Source organism: Protomyctophum bolini (genome assembly GCF_963924005.1).
Source record: "Protomyctophum bolini genome assembly, chromosome: 7".
Lineage (NCBI taxonomy): Eukaryota > Metazoa > Chordata > Actinopteri > Myctophiformes > Myctophidae > Protomyctophum > Protomyctophum bolini.
Genome location: NC_137868.1, coordinates 10822641 through 10842980, shown reverse-complemented (window position 1 = coordinate 10842980; position 20340 = coordinate 10822641). Strand labels below are relative to the sequence as shown.

The 20340-nt window shown below is 42.4% G+C and overlaps 3 protein-coding genes across 6 annotated transcripts; 2 read left to right on the top strand and 1 right to left on the bottom strand.

Annotated features, from left to right (window-relative positions):
• Positions 1–155: 155 nt before the first annotated feature.
• Positions 156–2986, bottom strand: calhm6 (calcium homeostasis modulator family member 6). The gene is made up of 2 exons (XM_080767866.1): positions 2415–2986; positions 156–1357 (listed from the first exon to the last, which is right to left on the bottom strand). The coding sequence occupies exons 1-2, from the start codon at positions 2958–2960 to the stop codon at positions 896–898; spliced, it is 1008 nt and encodes a 335-aa protein (XP_080623992.1). The 5' UTR covers positions 2961–2986; the 3' UTR covers positions 156–895.
• A 1732-nt stretch (positions 2987–4718) lies between these two features.
• Positions 4719–15969, top strand: cnot10 (CCR4-NOT transcription complex, subunit 10). Of its 4 annotated transcripts, none has more exons than XM_080767556.1 (19): positions 4719–4763; positions 6378–6421; positions 6565–6726; positions 7107–7260; positions 7460–7596; positions 7926–8009; positions 8091–8174; positions 8636–8753; positions 9275–9424; positions 10239–10441; positions 10755–10876; positions 12008–12190; positions 12405–12485; positions 12792–12905; positions 13704–13834; positions 13923–13955; positions 14317–14444; positions 14780–14855; positions 15393–15969. In XM_080767556.1, the coding sequence occupies exons 2-19, from the start codon at positions 6392–6394 to the stop codon at positions 15560–15562; spliced, it is 2160 nt and encodes a 719-aa protein (XP_080623682.1). In that variant the 5' UTR covers positions 4719–4763; positions 6378–6391; the 3' UTR covers positions 15563–15969. The 4 variants fall into 4 exon arrangements, with proteins under 4 accessions (XP_080623682.1, XP_080623681.1, XP_080623680.1 ...); XM_080767555.1 differs by having other exon boundaries at positions 4732–4763; positions 6330–6421; XM_080767554.1 differs by having other exon boundaries at positions 4733–4922.
• Positions 15970–18169: 2200 nt separating this feature from the next.
• LOC308317997 (tumor susceptibility gene 101 protein-like) lies at positions 18170–19348 on the top strand (the record flags this gene model as incomplete). The annotated part of the gene is made up of 1 exon (XM_080767345.1): positions 18170–19348. One exon carries the CDS (start codon positions 18170–18172, stop codon positions 19346–19348), a length of 1179 nt encoding a protein of 392 aa, XP_080623471.1.
• Between the last annotated feature and the right edge of the window lie 992 nt (positions 19349–20340).

The following is a 20340-nucleotide window of genomic DNA, read 5'->3' as shown; positions in this document are numbered from 1 at the left end:
TTTCAGAAAAAGTAAGATTCATGACTATATGCTGTCAATGTCTATTGTGCAGATGAATACAGTACTGAGAGTCAGATAGAGAAGTGCATGTTCTCTATCACTTCCTCTGGTTTTTACGCTCCATTCTCAAAGGATATCCGGTCTGTCAACCACTATTACAGTGAGTGAGTGTATTGATTCTACAGCACTTAGACAGCAGATCTAGAGCATAGCTTCTATACCATAACATTACACTCATTACATATTGCCACAATCACAATGTACTAAATTCAACAATATCTACAAGTTCACATTCATTCTAAGCTTTGGTTCAGGTTACATTCAGTCAACAGTGCATTGAAAACGTTAATACAATAAATCAGTAAATCACATCTTGGCCATACAAATATGAGCTTAATTTGATTTGGACCACATATACAATGTTTAAGTTGGCATATGCAGAGAAAATAGGTCAGCTATTCAGTGTTGTGCCTACATGTTTTCCTGCAATACCACAAGTTGCTGAAGATGTTTTTTTATATTTGATGTTTCTGGTATCCTGTCAGGAAACAGACAGTGTCAGCACGCTACTTGGTTGCCACGCTATGACTGTAACACTTGACCACATAGATCACTTACATACAGTCTTGTCTGACAAAAACAGGCCACATAGTAGCACCATTTCAGTGTGCAGGCATACCTGCACAAATATATCCTTTTATTTAGTCATTCATATGACTTATGATAGTTTCCAAAGGAATCTGATTTGTACTTATTTGCACATTGTCTCGCTCCCAAAAATAACAAGTCTACAAGCTCATAGAGTCATATTGCAGTGTGATGCGTTGTGAGCGTGTGTAAGCTATATCAGTTATTTTCAGTGCAAGACACTGCCACGCTAAGTATAAATTAGGCATCACAATGGCATTTTAGCCTCGTCCAAAAAAGAAAGTACAGCAGGATTGTCAGGGCTGGGACCATCTGACTGAATGGAGTGCAGTATTATTGACCCCATGCCATGGTCAGCTCTATGGAAATTATCTGCTTCCCTCTCATCAGTCTCCACATACTGGTGCATGATGCTATAGTAGTGGTCTTTGGGGTTAAACCTGTAGAATCTGGAGACGTTCTGCCAGTCTTGGTTGGAAGGGGAGATGATACGCGCAGGTGGCGTCTGCTGGAAGAAGCTCTTAAGGTTCCTTTCGGCGAGTTCCTTGGCATGTTTTGCAGAGTAAGACTCCAGCAGGGCGTTCTCTTCCTGGGCATAGGCCCTCCAGAACTTCAGCTGCAGGTAGCTGATGGGGGATTTGCACCTTGCCACACAGGTCAGGATCAGGTTGGACACTATGATGGATGCAATCACCAGCCAACCCGCTATCTGTAATAACCACCGTCCACAATTAGTTAGGTAAAGTTAGTGAACTTTGTGAAAAGTCTGGGGGAAAGTGAAAGAATGTGTTCATAAAGGTGTCTACTATCACATATCAATTTGTTCCAATTTGTTCCCCTTGGGAAACTTTGTGACAGCTGCTGAAAGTTGGGGTACATATAAGGCAAAATTCATTATGCTTTAAGTAGCAACATGTGACATGTCAAACTAGGGGGTTTTCATGATTCTGAATCCATTGCAAGCATTCATTTTGCAAGAAAAATACTCCTTCGGCTAAAAACGGCCATAGCCGTCATCACAAATGTGATGAGGTGGATATTTGTGGATAAGCAGTTAGCCCATGTGTTCCATGAATGTGTTATACAACTGCAGTCAAATGATCACTGTGTGTGCACTACAGTTCAATCATGCACAGATGAATGGTTGATGTCTGATTTACCGTGAACGCTTTAAATGCACTTGTAGCCATTTCTTTCTCTTGGTCTGTCATTGCAGGGGAAGAGGAGTTGTCATGCTTTGATGCGTTTTGTTCTAGTAATAAAATGAAAGACAGTGTTTCTGTCTCTCCAGCTCTTTAGTACACACTAGAGCGGTAGTAGTGGATATTTAGCCCAAGGAGTGTTTTTCGTGCAAAACTAATGCTTGCAATGGATTCAGAATCATACTACTTAAAGAGAATTTTGCCATATATATGTTGTTAATGGTACCCCAACTTTCAGCAGCTGTCACAAAGTTTCCTCAGAAACCCAAATGGAACAAATTGATATGTGATAGTTGACACCTTTATGAACACATCTGTGAAAAAAGCTAGTGGTAAGCATTCCCCCCCCCCCCCCCCCCCCCCAGATTTGCCATAATCTTCACTATCTTTATTCTTTACCTAACTAAATAACAATACCATGAATCGTTTTAGGTATGTCAGATGTATAACTCATGCATAACGTAGGCTACTGAATAAACAACATGGGAAAAAGCTGCAGAGACTATAAACAAATAAAACCACCTTTCTGTTTACAGTCGAAACAGTGCCACTGCACTTGCTCACCTGGGATTCTGCACGAAGAGTTGCGAGGACATCATCTTTGTATGGCACAGTGCTTTTTCCAGGGCATGGAAACTTGTATAGCTCTTCCTGGCACTTTGATTGTGACAACTTACTGCCACAAAGATGATCTTTATAGACGGTTACATTAACACCAGTGAAAGCACACTCAAAGTAATTACCATTGAGCAGGGCCACAGCAATCCAACTGAAAGGTGCCACAACTGCAGTTGTGGTTATCTGCAAGAACATGATCATAACTGCAATACAAGTTTTCACACTGCATAATTTAGATAATTTAGATTTGTGAACACATAGTCCAGTAAACAGTTTCCATGTCTTTTTGCTTAAGATGTAGCCTAACACTAACAGTGCCAGCGCAGGCACGAGAAGAAACACCATGCCATAGAAAAAGTTCCAGTCATTGCAGGGACACCTGAACACTGCCGTTGAGAATATTTGCTCTCCGGCTGCAGTCAACAGCGCAACTAATCCAAGGCTGGTCTGTTTATTAGCAGCAATGCTGAGGACGGTCTTGAACTTGTCCATGTTTCGGACAACGGACGCGGACGGTGCCTCGAGTCAAGTGCTCTGAGCGTTTGAATGGAAATGTTTCTTGTTCCTATTATAGCGGTTACATTTAGTTCCCCTATCCGTTACGTCAGTTGCCCCCCCCCCCCCCCCCCCAACACGCGGTGTCAAGTAGCTTAAATACCCATTCGAGTCGTTACCATGGTTTATTTATGGATGAGGAGGGTGATGATAGTGGTATTACTAGGCGCGAGGTGTCACTGTCTCAACGCTGGTAAAGCAAAAGTAAAGAGTCATTTTTACCAAAACTCCCCATGGATAGGATGTGCCGCGCGCACTATCCGAATTGTTCTGTTGTATTGTCTGTAAATCTGTATGAATACATTTATGCTGACGGGATTATTATTATATCATATTAGCAAGAAACGAATTGTATAACAAATAAGCCAATTGACAGACAGATAAGACAGTTCTCATAAGATGATAATTAAGGCGATTAATTGTGCAGATGGTCTATGCCTAAAAGCCTGAACAGAAAGTATGAGAGGTCGCACAATTCGTATTACGATGCAAAACACTTTTATTGACCAACGTTTCGGCACAAAATTAATTCAGGGACCAGAAAGCAAGTTAGTTATAGAAAATAGCCCAAATTTGCATCTTTAGGACTTTGTCTTTGATTGATTGATTTATTAACAGTTAGCAGAATTACACTATACATTTTCAAGTACAACTCAATACAACAACTGTTAACTGTGAGTGGACGACACCATAAAAGCATTACACTTACAATAGGGCCCACGGTACCTGCATTTTCAATTCATGAAAATGTTCAATGCATGACAATAGCTTGTCCTAACTTTGAAACGATTTGTAACCTTGTAACCTAAAAATGTAATTTATTTCAAATTATTGGAAAAACGTTTTGAATATTTTTGAAACATTTTAACATGTTCTTTATATGGGGGTCCTTGGAACAAGCTATTTTCAGATCCGATGTGGGTCCGCGGGCAATAATATTTGAGGATGCTTCACAGATCCATCCTTGACCAGACCTTTGAGTATACTCTAAGGACCAGACGCACACTCTGGACGCACTGCTTCTACAGCGGATACAGAAACAACTGTGAGAATCACCGGATACAGGAGGAGGGTAGTAAATGAAAACCAGACTTTCCACCGTACCGAGGTGGAAAGCCTGGTGAGGCGTCAGGCGAGGTTACCACCGTACTGCTGAAAGCCTGGTGACGCGAGGTTACCGCCGTACTGCTGAAAGCCTGGTGACGCGACGTTGATTGACGGGACCGTCGGGGCGTATTTCTATTTTTGCCATAATAACTTCTACAAGGCAGCACTTCCTTCCAGGCTGCAGATGTGCTTGTAAAAAGAAAATAAAGACGGAAAAAAATAATCGTTATACGATGTTATACCTTTCTATTTCTTATTCACATTTCCTAGTTATACCCGGCTTAGACTAAGGTTATACCTTTCTATTTCTTATTCACAATTCCTAAGCCTGGTGTCATCATACAATAGCCTACCATCTCCACAATAAAGTGTAAACATAACATAAAAGTGGTCAAATGAGCTACCCTTTTAGCTAGAATATAATTTAATTATCTTGCTAATATAATATTATTTACTGACTAACCTAAACAAACATTCCAAAATAATTTTTTTTTTATCCTTGTTAAGTTGTTATTATCAGAGCCTTCAAGGAGCTAGGATACAAATTTGAAACCAGTCTGGGCGGAAGTACTACCTTGCAGCCGAACCTTAGGCAAAAGAAAGTACCTCTTGTTGGGACATATTTCGGCTATGGTATGCATATATTCCTAACAGTAGAATTTCACTGTTAACGATTCATTTTATCCTCTTGACCTGGTCATTCAATGCAATTTACGGTTTACCTCGCCCTTATTACGGACTCATAAAATCAAATTATCTTCATGAAGGACCCAGAAATGGCAGAAAATACAGGTCAGTGTCCCCCCACGGGCTAATGTTAGCCACCTAGCTAATGCGTACTGGCTTTAAAATAAACTAATGTTAGCGTGAGTACAGGAATAAAGTTACACTCATTCGGTCAATTAGCACAATAAATGACTTCTTCTCAATTTGCTCGCCGTCCTGGTAAACACCAGAATGTCTGTCGGTTAACGTAAGCTAAGATAGCTATAGCATCATGGACCGCCAACGAACGGTTATTATAGCTTGCCAAAAAAATAACAGATCTACAAGCTATAAACGCGTCTATTATGGGACGCGTTTTGGCTTGTAGATCTTTTCCTTTTTTAAGGCGAGCAACACCGTGGTACGGACAGAGGTTAAATGAGGTTTTAATGTCAACAACGCTCCGCTGGAAGCACCAGATGGTAGAACATAAGCCCAAACAAAAACAACTCCCTGGGTGCAATATTTGTTTTTATTTTTTTAGGGACTCGCTGTCATGCAAAGGTATTAGTTGATTGTAGCTGCTGTACGTGATATCTGTGGCGATGTTAGTAAACAAGTGAATGAGCAGACAATGAGCATAACATTGGAACTGGAACACAAGCTGATAAATACGTTATGATTGTATGGTAGGCTACTATAGATCCAGATTGGGTGACATTAAAACGTATTTTGTGTTTACTATTAAAGCGAAAGCGGTGGTTCTATTCCAATTACCGGTACTTGTAGTTGCGGACCCCATCTGAAAAATAATTTGTGCCGGGGATCTCCAGAAATGAGCTTTTTTTTGAGTAAAAAAGATTTGAGTAAAAAAAATGGATATATTCAAACACAAATTTTCATGAGTAAAAATAAAAACAAGGTTATCTGCATTTTTTTGAATAGCCAAAGTATACAATACAGTTTAAAGTCATTAAAATGATTGTGAGGCTATGTTATCTAATTTTGCTGCGACCACCTGGGACCCCTGCCACCCAGGACCCCACTTTGAGAGCCACTATCTAACTATGTAAAAGTCTCTGTGCGTGCGTATGTACGTGTGATGTGTGTACATCTGTAATCCACGTAACTCGAGAACCGTTTAACCACACCACCACAGGGAGTGCAGTGCCCGGTGTCTAATCTGTCGGATATACATACACCGTTTAGTTGTAGTTCTGCCTGGGTCTGGCCCTGATCACCCCTATATCTCCATATATGGAGCTGGTCTGTTCTGAGAACTTCTGACATCACATGATGTTCTGATTTCTGCATTTGGGCATGCCAGACAAATAACTCCATATATGGGCATAAAAGGGACACATTCATAATAACTTGTATCGTTCCAAGTAGGCCAGTGTCCAAAGGGTACCGCTCTAGTGTGCACTAAAGAGCTGGAGAGACAGAAAGACCCATGTTGCTGTACAAACACACTGTCTTTCATTTTATTACTAGAACAAAACGCATCAAAGCATGACAACTCCTCTTCCCCTGCAATGACAGACCAAGAGAAAGAAATGGCTACAAGTGCATTTGAAGCGTTCACGGTAAATCAGACATCAACCATTCATCTGTGCATGATTGAACTGTAGTGCACACACAGTGATCATTTGACTGCAGTTGTAACAAATTCAGGGAATACATGGGCTAACTGCTTATCTGGAAAATAACTGACTCCTGTTTCTGACAGGCTGGAAAATATGACGAGTCCCTGAAACAACTTGAAACCCTGCAAGAGCAAAACAAAGAAGACTACAAGATTGTGATGAATAAAGCTATTGCAGAGTTTTACAAAAGTGGACAAAGTACCACAGGGACATTGAAGCAGACTCTTATGGCGATTAAAAACCAGGTAACTTGATATTTGGGTTAGTATACCCCATCTCTCGCACGCACAGACACACACACACAGCGCAGGCACACCTTAGCGCACAGCCGTGGACAGACGAAGCTGACGCCCGACGTCATTCCGGCTTTTTAGACAGCTGGTGGATGGAAAAGAAGCTCCACCCCCGCGGCTGACTGACGCGGAGGAGAGCGTTTCCGGGAATCTGTCCGTCGTGTCAGTCAGCCGCGGAGGTGGAGCTTCTTTTCCATCCACCAGCTGTCTTTGATATGATAGTTGATATGAGTTGATATGATACTGTCACTGGTGTGCCTGTTGTGAGTTTCTATATTCCAGATATATCTTGTGTGTATACTTGGTACTTAATAAATAATGTTTCATGTAAGGTTCAAAACATGTCAGTGGAAGACATAGATGGTTTGGATGACATGGAAAACAGTTTGCTGTACTACAATCAAGCCATTATTCACTATCACATGCGACAATACTTTGAGGCCATTGCCATTGGAGAGAAACTCTACCAGTTTCTGGAACCGTTTGGTAAGTTGTAGTTTTTTTATGTACTCTTCTAGGCTTGCTAAAGCTCTTGTTATAGGTTTAAATGTTTAATGTGATATCGTATATGGCTTTATGGTGTTTATTTATAAAAAATAATAAACATTAACAAATACGCAGGAGTTCTGTTTTAAATGTCACACAACAGTTTGGCATGGCTTGATTGTGTTATTTGTCCTAGAAGAAAAGTTTGCTCAGGCGGTTTGTTTCTTGCTGGTGGATCTGTACCTGCTAACATTCCAGCCAGAGAAGGCTCTCCATCTCCTGGCTGTACTGGAGAAACTCGCTGTTACAGGAAACAACAAAAACGGCAAAGGAGAGGTACCTACAAAAAGTCCATAAAATGTATTAAAATCTAAAATGACTGGAAATCTAATTGTGTTCTCATCTGTCCCAAGAGAGCTCCAGTTATGTATTGCCACTGTTATTCTACATGTATTGTATTTGAGTTAATTTTTTTATTGAACTGAAAGTGATCTTGAACTATTCTGGATAAAACCCACTAACCCAGTTATTTTCTGTTGCAATTTAATGGGTTTACAAAAAAAACTAAACAATTTAGAAAAACACATGATATATATAATGATATTTCTAGTTAGGTGTGTCTCCCATTTCAGGCCATTTTAATTTAGCTTATTGTTTAATTCCAGAACAATATGTCGAACAAAGATGGAACAAACCAGAAGGCAGAGTTTATTGCTATGATTGAGGCAGCCAAATCAAAGATGCACCAGGTATATATATATTCATACATCACTGCTTGGTACACTCATTCACTTTACATGCAAATAACTGAAGTGTTTTTCTCTGTACAGTATAAAGTGCGAGCCTACATTCAGATGAAATCATCGAAGGCATGTAAAAGGGAGATCAAATCTGTGATGAATACAGCGGGGAATGTGAGTTCAAATGTTTGATATAATTCATGTCTTGAATGAATTCAGAATGTAAAGAAGGAAAACAATATGCACATCCCAATACGGTGCTGGACCCAAAAAGTGATCAAATGAAGAAAAAAGTGGAATGTGGAAGGTTGAAATAAAGAGGACGGGGAGCAGACATCGTGTGCGGACATTCCACTTTTTTTAATGAAAAGGAGTGGAAAGTGTGTGTTTTAATCACATTAACCCTGGTGACCCTATTTTGGGCCGTTTTCATATACAATTAAGTATTTTGGCGATTACATGGTTAAGGGCACTTAAACGTCAAGTAATGTGTTTTGTTATGCTTCTGACTCGCCTTTACTATGTCTGCCACTAGTCTGCACCCTCTCTCTTCCTGAAGAGTAACTTTATTATGTCCTCCACTAGTCTGCACCCTCTCTCTTCCTGAAGAGTAACTTTATTATGTCCTCCACTAGTCTGCACCCTCTCTCTTCCTGAAGAGTAACTTCGAGTACCTGAGAGGGAACTACAGAAAAGCAGTGAAGCTGCTCAACAGCTCCAACATTGCAGAGCATCCTGGGGCCATGAAGACAGGTAATGAATGCTCTACATATGGGTAACCTAGCGTCACCAGTCGCCACGCTTTCCACCTCGGAGGAAAGTCTGGTCTGTGTCACTAGATTGCCGTGTAATCCGGTCGGGAGCGGATGACATTCGTTACGTCAGGTTGTAGTCATTGTTTTGTCATCAGGCCGGAACCCTCAAAAGTAGAACTTCCTTTCCCTCAAACCGGAAGAATAATACCGTCCCAATAAAAGCCTACATGACGTAATGATATCATCCGCTCCCGACCGGATCGTAAACCCGAAAAGGAATGCTGCCCAGGCTAACGAATGGGTGAGTTATACTTGGTTGTGCACCGTGGGTCACCGGGGTCACACACCAAAAATATCTGATCTGTAATAGATCTGCTTTTTCCGGTGCACGCCACACAGCCAAGTATAAAGAACATTGAGATGGACATTAACATTGTACATCTTCATAATCTAATTGTCTTGGATGGATACATGCAAGATATCTAAAGACACGATTGTTTCTTCATTCAACTCCCCCAGGTGAATCTGTACGCTGTATGTTCTGGAACAATCTGGGCTGCATACACTTTGCAATGGGGAAACACAACCTCGGGATCTTCTATTTCAAGAAGGCCCTGCAGGAGAATGACCACACGTGTGCGCAGCTAGGGGACGGCGGCAACGGGCAGTGTGAGTTGACAGGAACACGGCTTTCGTTGACAAACTATGGCGAAAAATGTTCGTCGACTAACATCTTTCACTGACAAACACTAAATAAAAACCAAACTACGATGACTAAATCTATTGACAATTTCATCAACAAATGAAACCTAGACTAAAATGTTCAGGAGAGACTAGTGGAAAAGAGATCCAGTAGAACTAAAAGTTCAACCAAGATTTTTAAAATGTTGAAAATAGCAGATCAACACATCTGCTATTTTCAGCAGCCATTACGACACCATCAAGGCCTGCCAAAATACATTTCAGTCGACTATAATCTTATGATATTTAGTCGACTAAAACTAGACACTAAACTAAACACTAAAACATTTCGGATGACAAAAACGAAACCATTTTTTTAATAACACTGAACACAGCTTCTTGGTGGAAGAGCGCCTTTTCTTTCCTTGAGACGTTTAAAGTCTGGTTCAGGGTGTGATTGGCCAAGACTTGTGACTTGTGACTGATTGGCCAAGACTTGTGACAACGTTTAAAGTTGTTTAAACGTTTCGATTTATTTTTATTGTCACATTGCAAGTTTACAGATGCAAAGATTTCTGTAGAAGCTCGCAATGATTTCAAAAATAGTCATACGAATAAAGAAAGTAACAAAGTCAGATGACAGACACATGTAGCATACTGTATAAATAAAATAAAGTGCTTGGTCACAATAGAAAAATGAGAACGGAAAAAGTGGAGAACACATTTCGCAGCAGGTGTATATATAGCAGCAGCAACATTTAGTAGATTCTTCTCTAATGACTATTGTTCTGTGTCTTTTCAGCTAAGAAGTTTGCAGGTATCCCAATGTGTGCCCTACTTGCCAACAAGCGCTATGAGCTGCTGTATAACTGTGGGATTCAGCTGCTACACATCGGAAGGCCCCTGGCAGCCTTTGAGTGTCTGATGGAGGCAGTACAGGTTTACCACTCCAATCCTCGACTGTGGTTACGGCTGGCAGAGTGCTGCATTGCCGCCAACAAGGGGGTAAGGATTACATGATACGTATATATAATTTTATATGATTTTCATAATCCTATTATAGAATTTATAGAAATAGAAAGTTTTAAACCGATTTTTTAAATTCTTTCATATTTACCATTTTGCTATTGAGACAGTGATGCATAATCCACATTCACATTAAATGAAATACTGTGCTGTGTAGCGGAAACAAATATTGATACATTAGTGACTCTGCTATTGGTTTAGTATTAGTTTTAGAGTTTAGAGTTTTTGTGGTGATGATGATGTGTGAATGCTGAGAACTGCATTTCTCACCATGGTATTGTTATGTTTCCAGGGTTCAGAGCAAGAGAGCAAGGGTCTGCCCAGTAAAAAAGGCATAGTTCAATCTATTGTTGGGCAGGGCTACCATCGCAAGATCGTCCTCGCATCACAGTCTACCCAGAACACTACTTACAGGTCAGTTTTCATCACTATCCTCCCCTGATCTTAAAGGATTACTTCACAGATTTTATAATTTATCACGTTCTGTACATAGCTGTAATGTCTACAGCAGCAGAGTGCTGGCTGCAGTCGATTAATCTTAGATTTCTGATTTAATAAATCTAAATTCATTGAATGGGCTAAAACTGTGGAAACAATTAGAAATAAATAAGTAACGGCATCGCATAACCAATGCAAATACTAGTGGCGGTCCTTCCTTCATATTATGAGGACATCAGGATTGGCCAAAGCAGTAGGCACTGGGTTTCTCCACTGTCCAAGCCCATTCAGTGGATCTGTTGGCACTGGGTATCTCCACTGTCCAAGCCCATTCAGTGGATCTGTTGGCACTGGGTTTCTCCACTGTCCAAGCCCATTCAGTGTATCTGTTGGCACTGGCTATCTCCACTGTCCAAGCCCATTCAGTGGATCTGTTGGCACTGGGTTTCTCCACTGTCCAAGCCCATTCAGTGAATTCGTTGATTTCCCCAAAAGTATCAGTTGGCAGAAATCTCTGATTGTGAGACTACTTTAACCTTGGCGTTCCAAGAGGGAATCTTGAAAAAACAAGAAAGTGGGCCGCACAGCGCACACGCTGATAGCCAAAGTGTAAATATTTTATTTAGGACGCAGCAGATTAAGACCTGAAACCAACGTTTTGGCGGTTAAGCCTTCATCAGTGAAGCCAAAACATAGCCAAACATAAAAATCACAACCGTGTGAACTGAGTGGTGCAACTCCAATCTCCCCCTCCTCTCCTCTCTCCCTCTCCCCACCCCCTCCTCTCCTCTCTCTCTCTCTCTCTCTCATTAGCAGGCAACAGTGCAGCACTAATACTATCTCTCTCTCTGTTTCTGGCACAACAGCGCCCCTACTAGTACTCATAGTCATTGGCTCATTAATGTTACATAGGTGAACACATAGGTGAACACGGACATTGCTGTTCCTTGGAGTGGTTGCACCACTCAAAAATAAAACATAATCTATGAGCTGCTTTTTCTATGCGACATGTTGTGAGCAATGAGCATGTAGATCTGTTATTTGAACAATTCAGCGTACAACAAAGTATGTAGGGCTTAATAAGTGCTTAATGGTGTATGTACACAGCGAAGGACAGTCAGCAGCCATTCCAGTGGCCAGCATGGAGTTTGCTGCCATCTGCCTGCGGAACGCCCTGCTTCTCCTTCCTGAGCACCAGCAGCAGGAAACCAAGGGACCTGAGAACGGATCCAAGAGCTCCAGCCAGTCGGGGAGTACGGAGAGTGGCAGCGAGAACAGCGACGCCTGCAGGTGAGGGAACAGGGCTCGGTGTAAGGTCATTCATTCAGCCACCCACCCATCCATTCAGCCTGGTATTCATAGCCTTTCGGCTCAGCATGAGGTCATTCACCCACCCACCCACCCATCCATTCACAGCCTTAAATGTGGCGTGCATTCCCATACTAGGCATCTTAAGAAATCGTGTGTGAAACTACAAATGTTCATGATTGCTGTGTTTTTCCAGTGGAAAAGGCCAGGAGGCGGATAAGTTTGTGTCTGCAGCCCCGTCATCACCTCTTAGAAAACAAGAAGTAGAGAACCTCAGGTAAGGCAGCAAGTGTGAGTCACATTGAGGTTTGAGGAATTTCAATTGGCACTGATTGAAGTAAGTTAACATTTGATCCTAAAAACATTGGACAGGAATTGAGACATGGACATGTAATTTCTGTGTCCTGTATCAATTTCGTCTGTGTCTGCTGTTTTTCTTTTTTTTTCTCCCCTCTGTACTTTCTACATAAAGTAAAACAGAAATACCTTATGCAAAGCTAATAATGACAATATAAGAATGAAGAGTGGATGCCTCTGGATCATGTGGTTTTGTTGGTGTTTATTATGTTTGTGTCTCCTCCAGGTGTTCCATACTGGCCGGTAGTGCTTATGTGGCTTTAGCATTGGGAGACAACCTCATGGCCCTCAATCATGCAGAAAAGCTCCTTCATCAAACTAAGGTTTCCGGTTCCCTCAAGTAAGAAATCAGATCACAAACACAAATCAAAAGCACCTTTTTTGCACTGCCACGGAAAGTCTGTTGCAGAGCTAAAATTCCTGCTAGACCAGGGGTTAGTACCGCCGGCTTGGCCAGGCCGTAATGCAAGTGGGGAGGGCACTATCTGTTGCTGCACTCGTAGTGACTCCTACAGGTTGGTCTGTTCAGCAGGTAGAGGAACTAGGTTCGATAGCGTTTCTCTGCACAAGTCCCTGGTGAAACAACTCGCTATCGGGTGAAAATAATTGGCTGTATCAGAGAGGAGACATCTTCTCACTAGTCTCGCGTTGCCAGACTTGCCTCTCGCAATGAAAGCGTAGTAAGCGAGTAAAATATAAAGCGGATGTGAAGCCTCCTCCCCACTTCCGCTATGGCTTTACAGTCCTAATATGTTAGGATTCAGCCTTAGACATCATCTAAGCATATACAGCTTGCTGCTTAGCAGAAATGGAAATACAAAATAAGCTCTAAAGATATTTTAAAATATACCTTTGTGAACGGAAACCGTTTAGGGAGGTGGAGATGGAGTTCCAGACTCTATGTAGCATAGAGTAGCATGCTCTAGTATGCTCTAGTAGCATTGTGGAATAGTTGTCTGTGGCTACGTGAGACTACCCTCCCAGTCCCACCTGACCAATTGTAGGGGTCAGCAGTAGTAACGGGAATTATACGAGTGGGGAAAATTGGAAATTGGCATAGCTACATTTGTTGGAAAAATATATAATTCCTAGTACCTTCCTCTATCAGTATGTAATAATGTTTTATTTTCTCCCTCAGGTTTCTGGGTCACCTATACGCCTCAGAGGCACTAATCTCTATGGACAGGATTTCAGACGCCATCTCCCACCTCAACCCTGAGAACGTCACCGACGTGTCACTGGGGGTGTTGGCCAGCGATCAGGACCAAGGTGAGCCTTTACCGTCTATACATTGACCATCTTAAGCTCTTTATCTGTGATTACATGAAACGTAATGGTGATGTCTTTGCATCCACAGGATCAGACAAAGGGGACGAACCTGTTGAGCCATGTGAGTGTACCGTCATACACATCCTTATTATGTACAAAACATTAAATCTGTTTTTATTGTGTGTGAAGTAACACAATTAGATGCCGGCTAGCCCACTGAGCCCACAGACATGTTTCACTGTAATATATATACACACACACACACACACACACACACACACACACACACACACACACACACACACACACTGGTTTTAAATTACAATGAAGTTATGAAAATGTCCAAGCTTAATAACCTGACTATTCTCGCTTGTTCTATTGCCTATTACCCATTTACAGTAGGTACCTATTTTGACAAGCACCAATAGTCCCTGTAATATCGTCACAGTATTTGATTTAGCGTCATGGTTTTGTGTTTGCAGCAGGGAAGCAGACACCCCTGTGTTACCCCAACAGTGTGAGCGCTGCCCGAGCCATGATGCTCTTCAACCTGGGCAGCGCGTACTGTTTGAGAAGCGAGTATGAGAAAGCCCGCAAATGCCTGCATCAGGTACCCCCTCCACACACACACACACACACACACACACACACACACACACACACGAAGCTGCAATCTTATTTTAACCAATTAATATGGTAGAATGTTATTATAATCTAAATTCACACAGATTTACAGTTAAACGTGTTCATTTTAGTCATGTAGGTGCTGTAGTCGGGTTGGACACCTACCTTACTGGTATTCCATGAAACGTAATAGAAATAACTTAATGTAACAGTAAAAATGTATGCGCTCATATCATAATAAGACATGAGAGATGCGTATTTCAGCCGCTGCTGCAGCCAATGTAATCCACATATCTACCACCACATGCTTCTCCTCCCCAGGCTGCCTCAATGGTGAACCCAAAGGAGATTCCCCCCGAAGCCATCTTACTGGGAGTGTATTTAGAGCTGCAGAATGGTGAGGCTTCTCTTATACAGCCTCTCATTTAATTACAATACAATACAATACAATTCATTCAAGGTTTGTCAATATGAAGCCAGTGCCAGGGACAGTGGGACACATGTTTGTGGCTGGCTATATTCCGACTTGTCAAGTACGTACGTCCATTTGAGGAATCCAGTGAATGGTTATGTTTGCGGCTCTACCCAGTCTCACAGAAATATAGTCAGTAGTCGTGTAATATTTGCAGATTTTGTTTTTCTAAGGCGTGTATGTACGGAATTTACGTCTTTCTGTGAGATGGGGTTGGCATCCTACATTGTGTTATGATGCAATGTTGCTTCCATAACTGTTGTCAATGTTAACCACTTGAACCTTATATTCTGTACTTCTTCATTGACTGGGGTCCCCCAGGGATCTATACTCACTTTTTCCCACTACACCAAATCTTTTGCTGGAAATAGCCAATCTACACTTTGAAGATCTGCTATTTTAGCATAATGTTTGTGGTTTCTTTTGACTTGGAATCAAATGAACTGTTTTCCATCCATCCAGGGAACACACAACTAGCCCTGCAGATTATAAAACGGAACCAGCTCCTCCCCACGTCACTCCAGACAGCGTCCCCGGACACACGAAAGAAACCTGTGCAATCGTTCCAGTCGGTCCAGCCCATTCAGCCAATCCAGATGCCTTCATCCTTCACACAAGTCCAGCGCAAATGAGTGCTCCAGCCCTTTCCCCAGCCCCCCAAGAATCATGTATGACACACACATTCTCACTTACACCTTATGGACCCATCATGAAATGACAACCCTATTATAATTATTATTTATAATGCTGCTTCCCCAGCAGCGTCAACAGCCATACAGTTCTGGTCGTAGATCCTATGAAAAGCAGAGATCTGGCATGGAGTGTGGTATTCATATCATAGCCCTCCACATGATATGGACTGGGAGAAAGGGCTTTCATCACCAGCAATGTCCAGAGCAGAACTGGTATATTTCTCTGTTCGCAGAAGAGTTTTCCCCATTTCCGTTTAGTGACTGAGACATCTGTTAATATGATGTGCAGTCCAACTCTGCTTTGTAGCAAATAAAATGTGGAAAATAAATTTTATTTGCGGAATATATGAACAGTGTGACTTACTTGAATTCTTACTGAATTTGTGTGAGGACTATTGTGCAATGTTGTGACACTGGGACAGATTGGATGCAAACTTTGTTATCCATTATCGTCAAAACATGAAATATTCATTATAACTAAAGACGTTCTAGTAGTACTTTCTCCTTGTTCCTTGACTGATATCTCTCCACATGGACGTTTAACTTTTAAAATACAACTAATAAATAACTGGTGGACAAATGGAAACCTTTCATACAAGGTGTGACTTTTAGCTGAAAAAACAAAATAATTAATTCTGTGGAATAAAAATAAAGCCATAATTAAGTGTTGTATATGTGCAAGATGTATCTTAATGGGAAATACACTGAATAATATAAATTATTTTAGACCTAATTCCATTCTTGACTTCTAAAGTCTAAAGAGCTGAATAACCAGGTTCAGCATGTAGGAGTTCTGACTGCTCTTAATGTTTAGTTATTCTCTGTCCATAATTTTACGGAGGTTCTATATGCCTAATGAAAAGCTCCTTACAAATATGCCATCCTATGTGCCGAGGCATCTTGGTAAATGAGGCATAAAGGAAAACCTGTATTTAGAGAAGTGAACTGATTAGTTATAAACAATTAATTGGTGGATAGGAATGATTTAAATATTCATCCTAGATCCCTCCCCGTTTCATGATTTCTTATTCACCAGACCATGAGGTCTGAGGACGACCTAGCGACATGAACTCCAAATATTTGATTGGGTCACATTACATTTAGGAGTGAACACTGGAAGGTGTCTACATATTATCATTAAGCAATAAATAAGTAAGGGTATCGTCCGTATCAGCCAGAGACTAGTGCAGGAGTCTATCCTAGGCATTATGCGACACTCAATACTGAAGATTTTGTGTGGTTGTGTCTGGCCTACAGAAATGACATCATGTGGCAGCCATGTCTATGGACTTTTAATGTTTGATGAAAACACGTTTAATGTTTGCTTTAAAGGACCACTTCACCAATTTTAAACCTATCTTTCTTCATATAACCAGTCCTCACTAATAATCATGATAAAATGGCACAATTTTCTTTCTACTCAGTCTGTCTCTCATAGGAGGGCTGTGGGCAGTTCAGAAACCCATCCACCAGGGGGCACGGTGGAACAGTGGGTAGTGCTGTCACCTCACAGCTAGAAGGTCCTGGGTTCGATTCCCGCTCGGGACGCTGTGGGCGCTGGCGGCGTGTCCTCTCCTCCGCGTCATCAGTGCCCATACCCGAGGCGGGGGTTGGTGAAAGGGCCTTTCTAGAGTTTGCATGTTCTCCCCTAGGGTAGGTACCCTCACAAAAAACATACAGTAATCCTGGTCTCTAAACTGCCTCCCCCTGGCCAGCCGGGGCGCCTGATGGAGGGGAAAGGAACTGGTTGGAATAACGTGTTCCTTCCATGCGCTACGTCCAACCAGGGAAACTCCCCCCTGTCAGGTGTAAAGGAGCAACTTGGACACTCACGCATGAAGGAAGCATGAGTTCAAGCCTGTTGCTCTCCCCAGGTTGGCGGAGGGTGTGTAGAGCCCAGGATCACATTAGATAATTGACACAGGGGTGAAAAATTGGTTACAAAATCGTGGGATAAAAAATATTAAAAAAAAATAAACCAGTGACATCATCAGCGTTACAAAAGTGTTTAGATTTTTATTATCGTGAGAATGATGGCTTCCATTTTCGCATTGCAACTTTTAAGGACTAGAAAGCCTGCAGTTTCTATTAATTTGGATTCCCCTTCGATGAAGTCACTGGTGGACGGGTTTCTGAACTGCCCACAGCCCTCCTATGAGACACAGACTGAGTAGAAAGAAATGGTGCCATTTTATCATGATTATTAGTGAGGACCTATTATGAAAAGTGGTGAAGTGGTCCTTTAAGCAGTGACGTCATGTGGCAGCCACAGTGGTATGGGCGCCCCTCACTTCACAGGAGCGTGATTTATTTTGTTCAGATGTACCGATGTGAGCATTCATCTGTAAATAGAATCTACACCTAATACGGAAAGCCCCTGCTGGTGATGCAAGGTTCATTTAGATCTTCCCCCATATATGGCATTCATGACGCTCCAGTGAGGTATATGTCACTGTGGGAGTGTAGATATATAGTGACAGGTTGTTTTGTCCGTTGACTATAATGTTTTACTCCTTTTAATTAGTTTGTTTTCATCCTTTATGGTGGATGGCATCAACGACAGTTGTCAATGAAGGTGCCCTGAAGAAGATGCTGAAGCAGTGCAAAAACAAAGACTTGACTGTCCGTGAGATATTGAATCTAATCTCCCGGTACAAGGACCTGAAGCCTGTTATGGATGCCTATGTCTTCAATGATGGTTCCACAAGAGACTTGATGAGTTTAAGAGGAACAGTCCCAGTCAGCTACAAAAGTCAAGTGTACAACATCCCAGTGTGTCTGTGGCTACTAGACACATACCCACACACGGCTCCTATATGCTTTGTCAAGCCTACAAGTACCATGGAGATCAGACAAGGCAAGCACGTCGATGCCAATGGCAAAATCTTTCTGCCATATCTACACGAGTGGAAACACCCAGCGTCAGATCTGTATGGTCTGATCCAGGTGGTGATTGTGGTGTTTGGGGAGGAATCTCCTGTGTACTCTCTGCCCACAACTCAGGCCCCACGACCCCACACTCCCGCCGCGTACATGCCTGGGATACCTGCAGTTGCATCTTATGGACCAAACCCCAACCCTGGAAGTTACCCCGGAGGGTACCAATACCCTGGGATGAACTCATATCCAGCCACAGCTGGCCCTGTGCACTACCCTCCTCAAATCCCCGTCTCCACGGTGGGCTTCAGCAGCAGAGACGGCACAATTTGCGAGGACACCATCCGCACATCTCTGATCTCTGCCGTGAGCAACAAGCTCCGTTGGAGGATGAAGGAGGAGCTGGGTAGAGCTCAGTCTGAGCTGGACTCCCTGAAGCAGACGGAGGAGGCCTTGAAGAGGAGTCACCAGAAACATGAGGAGATGTACTCACGAATGGAGCAGGAAGTGGCCGCTGCAGAAGGGAACATTGAGCTGCTGAGGAGAAAGGACGAGGAACTGAGCACGGCGCTGGAAAAGATGGAGAACCTGTCGGAGTGCAGTGACATCGACGACGTGATCGTGCCCACGACGCCGCTGTACAAACAGATCCTGAATCTGTTCGCGGAGGAGAACGCCATCGAGGACACGGTCTTCTACCTGGGAGAGGCGCTCCGCAGGGGCGTCATAGACCTGGAGGTTTTCCTCAAGCACGTGCGTCTCCTGTCCCGGAAGCAGTTCAAGCTCCGTGCCCTCATACAGATAGCCCGCAAGACCGCCGGCCTCAGTGACCTCTACTGTCAGGAATGACTCTCGGAACACATTTTTGAGTGTTTGTGTAAACACAAACATTGCATAACAATTTAACAAACAACATTGGCGGAGGTGAGGACGCAAATTCTGATTGGTCGGAATGAGATTATGTATGATCATATGATGATAAGAGCGCCCCTCACTTCACACGAGTGTGGTTTTTTTCTCACCGAATTTGGCACAGTGGTCAATGGGTCTTTATGTTCCATAGCAGGCCCTACAAAGAACACCATATATCATGAAAGCAACATTCAATCAATACATTGTAATTGCATTTTGAAGGTTAGCTTAGTTATTTACCTATTTATAACCACTACAACCCTATATACCCAGGGGTCCTTTTGGTCTCTTCTGCGTTGGAAAATAATATTTCTGAAGCATTTTAAATAAACACAAATCTAAGGTTCCTAAACATCTGGTCTGTGGCCAAATAATATTTGGGGCTCCTTGACATACAAATGTTATAGAGCCAACAACAACATTATGAAGAAAGACAGATAAAAACATATAAGTAAGCCAAAGTATAAAATAGGGCTAAAGAGGTTAAACTATTGGCAAACCTGGAAGGCCAGTCGGTTGCCTACTGTATACTTGTCTTCAACTAAGGGTGTAGTAGGCTTACAAACGCTCAGCAGCACTCTGATACCCTGTTGGACAGAGACAGAGACCTGCTTCCAGGAATCTATACCTCTGAGGGCCATTGTCTCATAAGCCGTGCCGGCTTATGAGGTTTGTCGGGCCTTAGTAGTACTGTAGTGTTTCACTGCCTAGGTGAATGTAACCAGTTCAGTTCTCTCCACCTCTCTCTGTGTGTGTGTTCAGGTGTGTGAGCCAGCGTGCATGTGCGTGCGCACACTTCTGGATTAGGACAGTATCGGCATGCTTCACTGATATCACACCCAAGCCACATTTTATATTATTATCCCTAAGCCTATTATAGGGCTGAGGGAAAATAGTACCATTTGAGATTTGGAACATGCAAGGCTGAC

Coding starts and splice junctions, on each gene's coding strand:
- calhm6 (XM_080767866.1), bottom strand. CDS start 2,960: ATGGACAAGTTCAAGACCGTCCTCAGCATTGCTGCTAATAAACAGACC. Junction 1,358..2,414: donor CTCTTCGTGCAGAATCCCAG/GTGAGCAAGTGC, acceptor TGGTTATTACAG/ATAGCGGGTTGGCTGGTGAT.
- cnot10 (XM_080767553.1), top strand. CDS start 4,892: ATGAAGGACCCAGAAATGGCAGAAAATACAG. Junction 10,877..12,007: donor ACCCAGAACACTACTTACAG/GTCAGTTTTCAT, acceptor GTATGTACACAG/CGAAGGACAGTCAGCAGCCA. Junction 13,956..14,316: donor GGACGAACCTGTTGAGCCAT/GTGAGTGTACCG, acceptor TTGTGTTTGCAG/CAGGGAAGCAGACACCCCTG.